The sequence below is a fragment of the Scheffersomyces stipitis genome, chromosome 1 (assembly GCF_000209165.1).
Source record: "Scheffersomyces stipitis CBS 6054 chromosome 1, whole genome shotgun sequence".
NCBI classification, from domain to species: domain Eukaryota; kingdom Fungi; phylum Ascomycota; class Pichiomycetes; order Serinales; family Debaryomycetaceae; genus Scheffersomyces; species Scheffersomyces stipitis.
The window spans coordinates 246274-261980 of record NC_009068.1 but is presented as its reverse complement, the minus strand read 5'-3'; the positions used below and the strand labels follow the sequence as shown (position 1 = coordinate 261980).

The following is a 15707-nucleotide window of genomic DNA, read 5'->3' as shown; positions in this document are numbered from 1 at the left end:
AGAGTCTATAGAAAAGCGGACAGTCCAGCTAACGACACTTTCGCTTGTTGGATGCCCTTCGAATTTGCTTTTATAGCCAACGAGATCAACCACTGATCCTTCCAGAGATTTCTCTTTCCAAATCTCCTCTACCACCCCTGTTTGTGTTTGTCTCCAGAGTGTAAATGACGAAATCTGGGGTTCAGCTTTCTCAACTTTTTTCCGAGGCACTTTTAGACACTCCAGGAATTTTCATCTCCATGAAATTCTACAGCAGATAGCCATTTTCTTCACGATTCGACTCCTTGACTTTGAAGACTTTGCTACCTATATAAACCAGTCATTTCCCGAGAAGTATATTCATATTTCCATCATTTTGATATTCGGAACCAGACGTGGTATATGTTTGTTTTATACTATTCCTTATTGTTGGATGTTTGATTTCAGTTCATAGACACTTTTAGCATTCATATCGTCATATCGTATCCATTGCTCTTGCAAAACCAAAAACTTTCACAGATATCTACAGTTATACTATTCACATTCAACAGTCATAGAATTTTCTACAAAACTTTCACCAAAACTCTTCACCAAAATGTCTCGATTCATAACTCCAGCCAGATGCCGGGCTATAGCGAACCCTCTCCTAGGCATTAGACGTTTTCATTTTTCAGTTCCACTTCTTGTTAGAACGCCGTTGGAAGAGTACAACTTCAAAGTGGAGCAAGGAACGCTACGTGATGATCCATACCAGCGGAAGATCATCTCCACTCTTTCGATATTTCATGAGATGTTGTCCAGCTACGATCCCCCCAAAGTAGAAACTCCGGCCATCAGTGATCTCAAGCCCAAGATAGGGATAAGAAAGGTGTTCGGGTCGTTCTTTGGAAAGGGTAAAAACAACGGAAATACAGATGTAGCACTAGCAGATGAGAATGCAATCAAAGGTATTTATTTGTATGGCGATGTTGGCTGTGGAAAGACCATGTTGATGGACTTGTTTTATCTGACAATTCCCAGCCATTTGCCCAAAAAAAGGATCCATTTCCACCAGTTCATGCAACATTTGCACAAACGGTCACACCAGTTGAAAATCGAGCATAACCATAACGATCTCGACGTAATTCCTCTTTTGGCAGCGGAAATCGCCCAGGACTCTACTGTGCTTTGCTTTGACGAATTCCAGGTCACAGATGTAGCCGATGCTATGTTGCTCCGCAGATTGCTTATGGCACTTCTTAGTCCAGATCATGGGGTTCTCTTATTTGCAACCTCTAATAGAGCACCGGACGATTTGTACTTGAACGGGATCCAGCGTGTTTCGTTCATTCCCTGTATCCAGTTGATCAAACGCCAATGCCGTGTGATCTATTTGAACTCGCCTACTGACTACAGAAAGATTCCTAAGCCTGTATCGTCAGTATACTACTTCCCCAAGCCAGGTGTCAAATGGCTTTCTAAAACTAACCAGTCTAATTGCAAGAAACATGTGGAACAATGGTACGAGTACTTTAATAGCGAGAATGATAACCAAACCATCTTGGAAAACCATTCACTTGAAGTGTGGGGTAGATCACTAAACGTTCCTCTCAGTTCTCCTCCCACCGTTGCCCAGTTCACCTTCCACGACTTGTGTGGAAAGCCTATGGCGGCCGGAGACTACTTAATGCTAGCTAATTCGTACCAGTCGTTTATTGTCACCGATATTCCGTACTTGAGCATCGATGTCAGAGATCAGGTGCGTAGATTCATCACATTCTTAGACGCTGTATACGATGCCCACGGTCGTTTAGCAGTGACAGCTGCTGCTCCGTTCAAGGACTTGTTTGTAGAGCCTGAAGACTTGCAAAAGGGTAACTATATGCTCTATAGAAGACAGCAGGACAAGGGTGGAGTAGAAGAGACGTTTGAAGATGACGAGTTGGTTGTGAAACATGGGTTTGACAAGAGCATTGCTAAGAAGGCTTCCATGTTTGCTAACGACGAAGAGAAGTTTGCTTTTGCTCGTGCTTTGTCGAGATTGCAGCAGATGAGTACTACGGATTGGATCGATAATGTCCGCCCATTGCAATAGCCTCGTGCACTCAATCATTCGTTAAGATACTAACGGAGACATGACTATTAGGTTATCCATGGTGTTTTTATCCAAGGCTCTTAGATGTGGAAAATTTTAAGCCTTGAATAGAAGTTCTTTATTCATTTGGTCCCTAGACCTTAGATTTTTCTTGCAATATTCGTTGTTAGGTTTTGAACTACATCAAGTACTTGAGCATTACGGTCTTATCATGTTCTGAAGATCGTTCAATGGATTATTAAGCCTTGGAACCCGAGTCTACATGTCTACTCTAGAGAACTTAACTCAATTGTTTTGTTCTTGAGTCTTAAACACTTTAGGGTATCATGGCTTGCATACTTTAGTCTTCATTATGACTATTTCTACTTCAAATGGCTGCAATTCTCTGTACACCATTAACCCACAAGGCATTGGCATACATTGCCACGACATCTCTCTACAGAATCCCCGCAACTTCTCCATGTGGGGAACTACATAGCCCTTAGTTTATCTTGTAGCGAAAACACAACCGAAAAGCTTCCAACGAACTCTAGGTTCACCTAGCTTTTGGGTACTATTTATTAGTCTTGATACACAGCATTGCATCTATCCCCTTTGGTAGAGATCGTAGCCTAATTTGGAATTGGAGAAATTCACGTGACACATAATGGCTGGCACATTGTGGATTTCTCAAGACAAAAGGGGGCAGCGGGCTGCATCGGCAAGTTGGATACCTGCAGGCGAGAGTCAGGAACAGCGATGTGAAGTCTTGCGAAGCTGGCGGTGAAGCGTAGAACTAAGGGCTGGTAACGAAGTAGTGCTGTTATGTGATCTTAGGAAAGGGCGGAAAATGGACAGATTTGTAGGCAGTTTCTGCAAAACAGACACCTCTGACGGGCTTAAACTGGGGAAAACTGCTCGGGCCAGAGTGGGCTCAGACGGGAAGCCGCACCGCGCCAGATTTCGTGGTACTAAATATAGCGAGGGATCTGAAATGAAGGCGCAGGCAGCAGACAACAATAGTGAAGTAACCAGCCAAAAGTAAAAGAGGAACCAGAGAACTAGAAGTATGGACGAGAATAGAGTATAGACTTGTAAAGCCATCTACAAGATATGACTTGGCAAGATTGTCCCAGTCTGAAGTATGGTCAGATAGTCTTGGACGGCGAGGTGTCGCAATTTTGCGATTCGCGCGCCCAGCTCTCTCCCAGCTCTAGCGAGGTTTCTTATCATGACGGAACATTCCTTCGCTACCCGAACGCAAACAGTTGACAGATGAGATGAAGAGGTACGTCAAGAAATGTCCCTATATAGCCATCTAAAACCACACAAGTAAATACTACAAGTACCACAGAATTACACGGTTACAAGAGCAAAAAAGTCCCGAAGTTAAAGCGATTGTGTTTACTCTGAAATTCACGGGCCTCATTATCTTCCTCTTCTCGCTGTCTCGCGGGCTTCACTTTGGCTTCTCGCTATTCTCGTTCCATCTCTATTTTTATAATTTCACGCCTACATATAATCTCGTCCCAAAATTTTATCTTGTTTGTGTTTATCACAAACCTCTTCGCTGCTTTTCCCACAATCGCCTTTGGGTACCAGACCTGTTCTTTTTGTGGTCGTGACATTCGTTCGTTGAGTTGGAGTCTTTCAATCTTTTTGTATCACTGCTTTGTCTTGTTTAGTAGTTGTCTCTCGTTATTACAATACAAATCGAGAACTGCCACCAAGATAGTTTGTAAGAGAATTCAGCTCGTGTTGACATAATCTGATCTGATATTCTATCGCTTATACAGATCTACTCGAGATAATCGTTCATATTTGGCTCTACATCCACAGTAGCCTAAAGATATCTTGTCAATAACATAAAGATAGCTGTAACTACAAATCTATAAGATCTACAAGATCTACAAGATACTCGAGCCATACAGTTGTAATACGGAATCGCAGAAAGCACTTCTCATAGACAGAAGGCAATATTTCCATACTTTGTCATTCTACATCTCAAAGTATACATACCATATTCATTTGTTAAGAATCTTCAGCTAATATCTGGAGATTTCTGAAGCTTTCAAAATAACTTAACTTCCATCCTCTCGCTTATGAACATCTAACTAGTCGCTCGCTATGAAAAACACTAATGCATCACTGTCATCCCTCGACAACAACAATATTAACAACAATAATTACTACGACATCGCTATCTCGTCGCGCAAGAGATCTGGTCAGATTCCATCATCTTCTAACTACGTGAAGAACAACTACTCCTCTGCCAGCTTGACTCTGAACCTGAGTATAGTCACTTCGGGTTCTTCTTCCAGCAAAAAGTCATCGCCCAAGCGTGTGTCGTCGATGTCTGCTTTGACAACGTTGAATGAAGTAAAGCCAACGGCAAAGAGACCTGGCGACTACTATATCCAGAAACTCAGTCAGAGCTCGCTTAGCTTGATCACAGCAAACGTAAAACCAAGCCAGCTTCCGCCAGCTCCTCTCTTGGCTCAGTCACACTCTCAGAGCCATAAGAATGATACTGTTAATGGAAGAAACTATCCAAGACCCAGATCCGGAGAATCCCTAGCCTCTTTGCGTACTTCGTACTCTGACGAAGTCAGCTCCATCGTTTCTTCTCAGTTCGATACGCCAATAGAAACGAGTTCTCGCCAGTCGCAGAACATGTTGGCTGATTCTCGGTTGAGCTCGTTGACAAGCAACTCCATCGCTCCGCTGGAAGCTCCATCTATTAACAACTTCAACTTCACCTCTTCTACCACAATCACTGCAGAAGGTCCTCATGATCATTCTCATTGTGAAGATGGTGATTGTAATTCATGCAATTCTTGTAGCAACGATCATTCTGACTATTTAGACGGAGACAGCTCGCCAGATATTACTTACGATCACAACTGCAGCACCAGCTCTATATCTACTCTTTCTACCAGAAACAGCTCCAGGGTTCTTCCTGGTATGGGAATAGGCATTCCCCAGAAACCACAGCGCCGTTCGTCGGCTCCAGCACCAATTGTAGATAAGCTGATTTTGCAGAGACACAAGACGTTTTCATCCACAGAGTTGTCGAGTTCTAGCTCTTTTTCTCATTCACACTCTGCCAGAAACCTGAAAGGAAACCTGAAGGCTTCACACCCAGTGACAAGATCCTACAGTACGCTGAACATCAAGCAAAGACTGACTTCGTCATCACCGTCGTTGTCCAGATCGAAGACAAGATACATCAGTTCCAAGGAAATCAAAGAAAGACAGATGTTGAGAAAGAAGAAGTACGACGAAAACGATGACGACGAGGAAATCCTCACCAATGAGTTGGATAATCTCGTGTTCAATGTTCCTGTGATAAAAAACCATCTGGAGCTTTATCTGTTGAATCTGAGAAGCCATGGAAATCTTGTTCCTGGTTATTCCAATATGAGCAGTAGACTGAGTCTTTCCTCTTCTTCCAGTGCTATGCTTTCTAGAAGCGATTTGATGACTGACAACGACAACAACAAGTACAATATCAACGGCTCTATCATGAAGCCGTGTCCATTACCCGGCAAGCTTGGCTCACAAACTGACTTGTCCATTATTGTTCCTCCTAGAAAGAACAGCCATGGTAACGATTTAACTCAGGATAGTATTGTAGAAGAAGCCGAAGGAGATGATACCATGATAGCTGTGGCTAACTTGAGTATGAATGACGATCTGGAGATCTCCAATAACATATCCCAGTTCTACAACCAGAGATCTACTTCTATGTCGAAGATCGCAAAGTTGTCCAGAGAACAGACCATGATGTACAAGTTGCCGAACTTTGTCAAGTCACAAAGTTCTATGGAAGATTTGCATCTCATTTCTCTTGAAAAATTGAATTTGATTGACCAAACTCGTCCGATAAACTTACCTCCCAAGTCGGGCCTCGACAAATCGAAACACAATAGGGAGTTCCAGAAGGTGTTGACCAACTTCGAATTGAATACAAAGAACTTGAATGATGCCAGGAACAGATCGTCGCAAATCCATGCTCAGAATCAGCAACTCTGGATGAAGTATGTTCTGAGTTTAGTTGATGAAGAGACTACTTCAAAACAGTTCAACAAGAAATTTTCCTACGAGAAGAATGCCATTCGTAAGTTAGCATGGGATTCCAACATTCCCTCGGCTTTCAGATTCCAGTTCTTCATGCAGATATTGTCCCACAACAACAACAGCCAGGACTCTGTTCACACCATCAACAACTCGTTTACGTTGTTTGACCAGAAATATCAAAACCTTTCTGACACGATTAGAAAGAATAAGGATGTAGAATTTAACAACATTGTTGACGTAGTATTGCATCGCCCCATGTTTGACGCCATTCTCAAAGAAGTATCTTCGTCTTCCACATTCAGCTTGGCCAGTTTGAAGGATAACTTTAAGTACTTGTTGTACATCAAGTCTTTGTCCGAGTACGGATTGCACAAGCATGACCAAGTCTTCTTGATCCCAGTTTTATTGGTACTTTTCCAAAACACTCAATCGTTGCAAGAAATATATTGTTTGTTAGAGTTGATCAACCAACAAATTCTCAATAGAGACTTCTTGCTGACTTTGAATGGAGCACTTGGTAATTGGAGCGATTTGAAGAATCTTTCCAGCCATCCTGGCACTTCTTCAACGTATCTTCTGAAGTTTTTGCTGAAGCTCAACAACTTGGATGAGTTTGACAAGTTGAACTCAAACAGCTTCTTCGAGATCTTGCTTCAGTTCAACGACAAGTTACCACTTAGTTTATCGGCTCCGTCGACGCCCATTATGAATCATCCCGGACAATTCAGCTTCACTCATAGCCCTTCTTCTAGTTCAAACTTGAGTTGTGCTTCCAACTTGTCTGACGGCAACAACAACAGTAATATTAACAATAGTGATAACATCACTCCTCGCACTTCTGTCAGTGGAAGTGACGACTTTGTTGATATCAATTCTTCTGCATTACAATTGATGATCAAATTATTGCAATTGTTGATTATTCACTCCAATTCAGTCAAATCGAAAGACAAGAATAACATGAAGATTGTCCTGACTTTCTTGGTGGTGACATTCCAATTCTACCATATCAATTGGAACAGTTTTCAGGAACTAATCAAGTTGAACAAGTCTATACGGTTGAACAAAACCGCAGACCAAGTCGCCAACCTTGATGCGTTTGTGGAGAAGTGGAAGGATTCTTTTGGTAGATTCTGATTCCGATCTATTTGTATCTGATGATGGTATATCGAGTTCTGGTAACGGCTATATGACTTTTCGTTTCGTGTTTATATTTTAGTTTGCATTTATTATTTATACGTTTATTTCTATTAGTTCACTATTTATTTCCATTTATTAATAGGACAAGGTATCATATATTGAAATCGACTGATTCAATATGTATTTGCAATTACATTATGTACAAAACCCTATAAGTCATCCATATCCATCTCTATTTGATCAGGATTAGCCTCCTCGTTTACTTTCTGTGGCTCGCTTTCTTCCAGAGCATTAATGGAACTCACCTTAGGACCAGTAGACGATTTGACAAAACCCATGGGATTAAGGGAGTTCTTAAGTAATTCATTTCTAGCATATTCCTCCACAACAGTTCTTTTGAACCGCAACATATCTTTGAATGTAGCTTCGCTGCCATATTCAACTTCAAACTGTTCCCACGCCTCCCAGACTTGTTTCATAATAATTGCATCTGGTGCCGATAGTCTCGTCACAAACTTGAACAACGCTCTAACTCTGTCTAATTGCTTGAGCGACTTCTCAAAGTTGATGAAAGAGTTAGTGACTTCAATTATTTGTGGTAGTGTCAACAGGTCATCCTGAACAGCCAGTTCGTAAGCATTTCTGGTTTCGTCTGTATCTTGTAGAATACCGATGGTTTCAAAGACTTTCTTGTAGAGATCGAACTTATCGATTGCTAGATTGTTTCTGACATTTCTTGATACATTCTGCTCCAGCCACTCCTTTCGAAGTTTCTGTATTCCACTTTTCAAAATACGAATGCTGTTCATGAGGAACCCTTTACCCTTTTCGAATTGAAAGTATTGGAGAATCAAATCCTTGCTTAGGTGAGCTGGGATTCCTACATCGTTTTCATTTCCGAATAAGCACATCTCAAATAAGTCTCTTATTCTCTCTATTCCGATATTTTCTCTTTGCAATATCTCCGGTAAGTACAACTTCCAAATGTGGTACCGCACTTCTGAATCTTTAAAGTAAGTCAATCCGCTCTCGTAGACTTTAAATGATTTCTCGAAGTATTTCCAGCTTTGCAAGAATTGAGCGTAGTTTATGATGGTACGTGCTGTTGCGATCTTCATTTCTATCATCTTATCGTATGCCTTTATGACCTTTTCTATCTCGGAAGTCAGATCTTTGTCCTCAATAAATGATTCTAGCAAGTCAAGATAGAACATCCATAGTTTAGTTGAGCGGTGGATTCTGAACTGGACACTCTGCTTTGCATGCTTGTCTAAATCAGGATCAAACTTCTTGAGAAGCACGTCTTCAATAACCAGTAAAGATCTCAGGTCGGCATCGTCAAAGTTACTTTGTAGCAACATTTCACTCCATTGGATGTATAATTCAGCTAGTTCGTCGAGATCTCTGAACTGTGATTCAACTGCTTTCAGATAGATCAAGTTGGCAGTAGAATAATCTTCTCTTGAAGCATACACGGATGCATAATCGATCCATATCTTAGAGAGCTTATTTGCTTCAATTCCCGAAGCAGAATGAGCTTGAAATGGATTTATGCTTGAAATTGCTGAAACATATACCTTTAATATTTGGTTCAAGTTTTCGCCATATATATCAACTCTCTTGAACCATGCATCGAGATTATTGCGATCTTGTCTCAAACTCATATCATTCAAAAGGATTGGTCTGTTGTCTATTAATGTCTCTAAACAGTGAATTCTGAAGTTGAATTCTATGCTGTACGAGTCTTCTGTTGGGTATTTCTTGATATCATCACGTAGCTGGACAAGTTTTTCTTCCTGATAATTAGTGTAGAGCCTGTAGATGATTTCAAAATCTCGAACTGTAAGACAGTTTTTCAATCCTTTCTCGAAATAGTATCTTGCATCGATACTCACATTAGGAGTCTGGAGATATCTTGAGAATCCCTTATAGATTTCCCCCAAGTTTTCCGGATCTAGCTGAATGGCCTGAAGTATTAACGATTCTATTAATGAAGACTTTTCCTGGATGTCGAAGTTCTCTTCTTCCTCTCTTTTGCTAAGAAAGTCAATGTATTCTTGCAAGAACTTCAAAGGTGTACCCAACGATTTGTACTTTTCAGGACTGGCTAGTAACTGCTCGTAGATATTCCTTACTTCTGATTGGGCACCTAATTCTTTAAACTTATCTATAAAGTCGTATAAGGATTGAACTTCAATCGAAGTTGGCTTTCCGATATGAAATTCTCGGTGCTCATCTCCAGACCTATTTTCGTCATCTCCGACAAAATTTGTTTCTAAACTCTTCTTTGCTAGGATTTCCGGATCTATGTATTGGGAATATCTCTTGTATATTGCTGCTGCTGTGGGTCCACCCACAGAATCAGCAAACTTAACATACTGTTTCCAAATATGGTAGTGGTATTTGGAATTCACAGCCAAAAGGGCTTTGTCGAATGTTCTTCGTATCAACGTCACTTCGTAATTGCAGAACTCTGTCAAAAACTGCAAATATACGAGCCACGCATCCAATTCCAGGGAATTGGCAGTTGCTCGTTCGTATATTCTGGAAAATAGTTGTATCTGTTTCTGGCTTGCAGTTTCGTCTGGCTCGCCAATGACTTCATAGTACCGGGACCAGAGCTGGTGGGAGTGAGGCAATTGTCGTACCGCTCTCTCAAGTACAAAGACCAATTCACGATATGTTTGTTTGGTCTCTGGGCTGTTGACGTGTTTGGCTAGCTTGTGGTTGTAGTAGTCGAGCCATATTGATTCCTGGTTCGCATCTCTGGCGAGATCTCGTTCGTAGACAAGATCAGAATCGTCGATGAGCTCATCGATTTTCCATGCCATTAAGAAAATACAAGAATGAAATGCAAAGAAGAGAAGAAAGGAAGAATAATGTAGAAGTGAAGAATTAAATATAATTGTAAATGTCTTTTTCAGTGTAGACGTATTTTCACATTTTAATTATTGATTGCATACAGAAGATAAAATTGAAATGCTGCAGATGAGAGAAACTGATGTCAAATTAAATTCCTGTATATTGCATTATTTTATCTCAGATGGCTACGGCTGCTAACTGGAATTGTTCAACTTCTTCTTTATCAGATTAGAGAGATGAGCCAATGGTTATTTCTCTTACCGAGGTGGATATCATTTCGATGTTGTACTTGAGAGCTGCTTTCTGAAATGAAAAAAGATCAAAGAGAAAAATTCAATTCAGAATGGTACTCATAAATGTATCTGCTTTATTCTCGTTATTTCTTCAATTTCAACACAAAAATTCCAAAAGAAGTTGAGCAATTTCCAAATAAGCATCATTTTCACCTTCCGCTCCTCGGACCCTTCATTAATTCTAGAACAGTCATACTTTGTCTACATATCGTTGGTGTCTGTGTGTGTCATTTTGTAGAAACCTACCAATATTTTATCACGTGATTATGTTATCATGTGACTCGCGATCCTTGACGGGAAACCTGTATATGGGTAGGCCGGTTTTCCTTTTGGACTTAGAAATGGATTAATGGATATGGAGTTATATTAATCACTGAAGAACTATTTAAAATCTGTTTAAACTAGAGGGAATCCTCTGGGCTTTATATATTCTTCATCCTCATCTCATCTCTGTAGTTTGTTGCGTTATTCAACAAAAGAAATGTAGAATTTCTGTTTCGGATATTTATCGGATCCAATCCGAGGTTGGTCACCTCGGAAACCATTATTAGAGATCCTGTATCTTATTTTCCATCACTCCCCTTAACGCTTTGTACGTGAATCAAATGTAGAAGCGTTTCTGACATTGGAAACTAGATGATCCCTAAGAGTAATAAATTGCGCTCTAGATAGCGCTTTAGTAAACATGTCAGCCGTGTTTACTGATGTCTTGACATAGTCAAGTAGGATTTCTTTATCCTTAATCAATTGTCTCAACAATTTGATATCGATGTCCACCATTCTCCTACTATGGGAGATATTTTCGTTTTTGCAATTGGCGATTACAGCTTGATTATCTTCATAGATTTGTACGCTTGACACTATGAATCCAAGTTCTCTTAAGATGTTCTTTATACGGATCGACGTCTCTGCAGTCAGCTTTAAAGCGACCAATTCGCAACTAGCAGAACTTGTAGTAATGTTATGTTGACGTTTAGTGGTCCAGCTAACCAAATGTCCGTTGAGATAAATGGCATTTCCAGTAATTGATCTTCTATCCTTCTCTGGAGCGAAGGAAGCATCTGTGTAAGCAACTATGTTAAAATCTAATTTCTTGTTTGATGATTGGTTGCTCTCATATTTTAATTCATAATCTATGTTCAGCTTGAGGTAACGAATGCAGTATAATAATTTCTGAAAATCATTTATATTTGGGTTGGCACCTTTGCTACCCAACTGATTGGCAGCAAAAGATATATCAGGACGAGTATTTCGATTTGCCCAAAGCAATAATCCTACTCCCTTTTGATATAGCTCTTTACCCTTTGCATCCAATAATGTTTGGTTGTTTATCGGATTGTCCTCGATAAAGTGATCTTTAACAGTGGTGGATGCATTATTGTACTTCGACTTGTCTTTGATCATTGGAATATACTTTCCATATGATTCTTCAAGTTTGAATTGCTTTACAATATTTTGTAAGTATTCTGTCTGGGACATAATGTAACCGTTCTCGGTCTTATGAAATTTTACCCCAAGGTATTCCTTGATTTCTTCAAGGTACTTCATGTCGAAATGCTTTTGTAGGTCTCGTTTGAATTCTTTAAGCATCCTTTCGCTTGATGACACCATGAATAAGTCATCAACATAAACAGCAATGATGATTATGTCACCTTTGTTCTTTTTGTGGAACAATCCTGAAGCGAATGATGATTCCTCAAAACCGAAGTTTTGAATAACCTTGAGTAATGTGTGGTACCATTCGTACCCACTTTGTCGCATACCATATATTGCCTTTTTAACCAACCAGCATTTATTCTTTGGCAATTCGTATCCTTTCGGTGGACGGATGTAGATTGGCTCATTGTTCGATAATGGCGCGTTTAGATACGCAGATTCAATATCGAGCTGGTGGATAATATAATTGTTAGTGGTGGCAATAGAAACTAGTAATCTGATGGTCAATAGGTCTACAACGGGGGATGATATTTTTGATGGATCGAAATCCCGGCCGGGTTGTTGTAGAAAACCTCTAACGACACATCTGCTTTTGTATTTAACGCCTTTTATTCCTCCATCCTTAGATGTATGTACCCATCTGGTGGATATGGCTTTCCTGCCTTTCGGAATATCAACGACTTCAAAAACGTTCAATTTAATGAATTTGTCTATTTCACGATCCATGGATTCTATCCAATTTTTATCGTTGTAATCAATGTTTTCGATAACAGCATTTATAACATTGATTGGTAAATCATCCGAGTCTTCTTCAATTTGATCGATCAATGAGAATAAGCAATGTGCACCTTCGATATTTGTACATACGTCAGTTGATCTAGACTCAATCAAACTGGCCATAAGGTTGATTGTGCTTATACTCAGGAAGTCTGGTGATGTTTTCCTCTGTCTTTTATTGTCGCCCCCTTCTGTATCAGTTTTAGTTTTAGCTGATACAGAATAGACGCTGCTCTTTTGGCCCGGATGCGTCTTTGTCCTTGTTTTAAGTGTCTTACTTTCCGGAGTAAAATTGGGTGACCGCTTTAATTTAACTGATGGTTCTGGTGTGAGTCCCTCTTGCATTCTTTGACGTTTCAAAGCTCGGACGTCTCTGTTTGAAGGTGCTTGAATCATCTCTGGCTCATTCTTGATAGTTGTGCTCTCCCCTTGATTGTCAATCGGTTGAACAATGCCATGTTTCGTCTTGACGTTACCAGTGTCTTTAGACGATTTCGTATCTGAATTGAGTTCGGTAATTTCAATTGCAGCTGGGATGTGCTTATCATTTGCATTATCGCTTTTATTGTTATGATCTTTAACAATAATTTGCTTTGAGGCAGGATTTTGAGATTCTTTTAATGTTGCAACGGGTGCATCTTCATTAATGAGTTCATATTTGGTTTCATCAGCCTTCTGCTCTCTTTGAGTAGAAGTTATGCCTGAGTCGGATTTATAGCCCAGTGGAGTATCTCTCTGGATATCCTCTCCGGATACAGGAGCTACCTGTTTATTGACTGGGGTAGGTGTTCGTACGTTTGTCCCCCCCACTAATGTGGACGAATTAATTGCAGTGCTCGTGCTCTCTCTATGAGTCTTATCTGTAGTAGTAATAGGTTTTGGATGTTCAGGATTTGTCATCCAAGGAAATTTGTTAGTAACGTTCGTGTACACTTCGGGATGTTTCTTGGCTAAGATCAGGAAAGAGGGTTGAGGATCAGTTGAACAATTATCCGTGGGCGACGGATCCCTCCTTGCTTCTGAAATACCACGGGTCATCACGGCTGATTTTTCGTGGATGCCCGCTGATGTGGAAGGTACATTTTCCTGTCGAACGGATTCAAAAGTATCATAGTCATGGGCTTCTTGATTAAGTTTAAATTGAGCAGCAGCGACTTGGGCATTCAAGGTCGCTTTAACTTCGTTCGCCTCCTGAATTTGAGAGAAATCAAGCGATTTGAAGTATGAGTTAATATGTGCCATGGAACTCATGAACTTGACATTTACTGTCTGAATAACTGGGAAGTTTTTCGTACTGACGAGGATTTTATATGTGTAGTTGTCTTCGCAGAAACCAATAAAAGTACCAAAGAATGTCATCGGGTATTGCTTATTATTTGGATTAGCTGGTGCATTGGGTAGAGGAATATGCAATTTTTTAAATTCCTCTGGCGAAGATGCTTTAACTGACACGTCCAAGCCAAATTGAATATATGTTGGTCTGTATGCATCGAGCTTATTAAAGACTTCATAAGGAGTCCTACCTTTGAGAGCCTTGTTGGGCGTATGGTTCTTAATGTACAGCACATATTCAATGATGTGGTCAAAAAGACAAAGAACCTTGTCTGTGTAATTCGGAAATTGAAGGATAATCTTGTATATGTTTCGCAAGATCGTACGGTTGTGGGATTCAGCAAGTCCATTCAATTCCGGAGAGTAGCTAGCAATCTTATCTCGTTTTATGCCAAGTTTGGCAAGCAGTTCGGTGTCAGGTAGTTCTTTGGCATTGTCTGCTCTAAAATGCGCTATCCTTTCTGGAAATCTATTGTTCCATATGTGCAAGAGAAGGAGAACATCATCCATGACTTGCTTATGAGATGTAAAGATAAGTTCGGTAAATCGGGAGAAATGATCAATGAGTGTAGTGATAAAGTATTTTTTGTGGCCGATAAGGAAGGGTCCCATCGTGTCACTACTAACTCTTTCTAACCGACGTGTGGCAGGTCTTTGGGTGGTGTGGTTATGTGATGCTTGTCTAATGTTCACGGCGTGACATAGGCGACATTCTTTCACCCTACGGATACTCTCTTCCGTATCAACTACCTTAATAAATCCCATTTTGGCAAGGGATTGTAAATTTGAAATTGCCATATGACTGCATTGTAGATGGTGATAAAACCAGTCTTGGGGGCCGTGAAGTTCGGCAACTTCAGCAGGAATATTATGTATAGTGGAATATTCCTCTTCAAAAAAATGAAGTGATTCGATATTATTTTTGGCAGAAAGTTTAGAAATGAAAAGATTATTCTTTCTATTAGCAACTTTGAGCATGTGTTCACTATTGGCAATATAGGCTCCGTCGTCTGTGAGCACGGTTGTCCATCCTTGTTCAAGTAGTTGGCCAACTGATATGAGATTACAAGAGATTTCAGGGACGACCATAACGTTGGAGATAGATACCTTTGGGTCTAGATGTATGTCAAGCGTACCTTTTGCAATAGCTCGTACGGTTCTTCCGTCAGCAACACGAAATGATGTACCTTGGCCTTTAGGCTCATAGGTTATATCATGCAATAATTTTGTGGAATTAACACACGTTCTTGAACAACCTGAATCGTATAGAAATAGTACATTTGACAGCAGTGGTCCGTCACCTAAGTAAAAGATTTGACGATTTGGGTGACCACCAAACCATTAATTGTTGGCGAAGTTCTTATTTCCACTGTTCTTTTGTGATTCAGTGTAATTTTGGTTCTTTTTGTATCCATGTGTATGACTTTTCTTATTTTGAAGTTGTTTATCCGACGAATTCAGAGGCATATCAATAAAATTTGAATCGGATCTCATTTTAAGAAATGTATGTCTGAGTGGAGCTGCAACCTTTGATGAATCATTTTTAAAAGCTTGGTATTGTTCATTTAGTTGTCTACCTAAAGCTTTGACATTTGATTCGTTACTGTTGTTGACATATATGAAGTAGGCAATAGCATCGCGGGAGTTTAATGTTTTTAAGAACTGGGTAATCTGACGATCGGTAACGGAAGTTATACGTACAAGATGATTCTCAATATCTGAAGTATTGGTGAGTCTTTCGATCTTTTTAAACTTCT

The 15707-nt window shown here is 40.1% G+C and overlaps 3 protein-coding genes across 3 annotated transcripts; 2 read left to right on the top strand and 1 right to left on the bottom strand. All coding sequences in view use genetic code 12, as the record gives it.

Moving 5' to 3' along the window:
• Positions 1-319: 319 nt before the first annotated feature.
• AFG1 (ATPase) lies at positions 320-2640 on the top strand. Its single transcript, XM_001387662.1, has one exon. The coding sequence runs from the start codon at positions 575-577 to the stop codon at positions 2051-2053; it is 1479 nt and encodes a 492-aa protein (XP_001387699.2). The 5' UTR covers positions 320-574; the 3' UTR covers positions 2054-2640.
• A 1519-nt stretch (positions 2641-4159) lies between these two features.
• On the top strand, positions 4160-7246 carry PICST_51421 (hypothetical protein; the record flags this gene model as incomplete). The annotated part of the gene is given in 7 exon segments (XM_001387661.1): positions 4160-4239; positions 4309-4492; positions 4535-4817; positions 4845-4984; positions 5102-5406; positions 5470-5614; positions 5630-7246. 7 exon segments carry the CDS (start codon positions 4160-4162, stop codon positions 7244-7246), a joined length of 2754 nt encoding a protein of 917 aa, XP_001387698.2.
• Positions 7247-7458: 212 nt separating this feature from the next.
• PICST_51927 (predicted protein) lies at positions 7459-10080 on the bottom strand (the record flags this gene model as incomplete). The annotated part of the gene is made up of 2 exons (XM_001387251.1): positions 7459-9456; positions 9514-10080. The coding sequence occupies 2 exons, from the start codon at positions 10078-10080 to the stop codon at positions 7459-7461; spliced, it is 2565 nt and encodes an 854-aa protein (XP_001387288.2).
• Positions 10081-15707: the final 5627 nt, after the last annotated feature.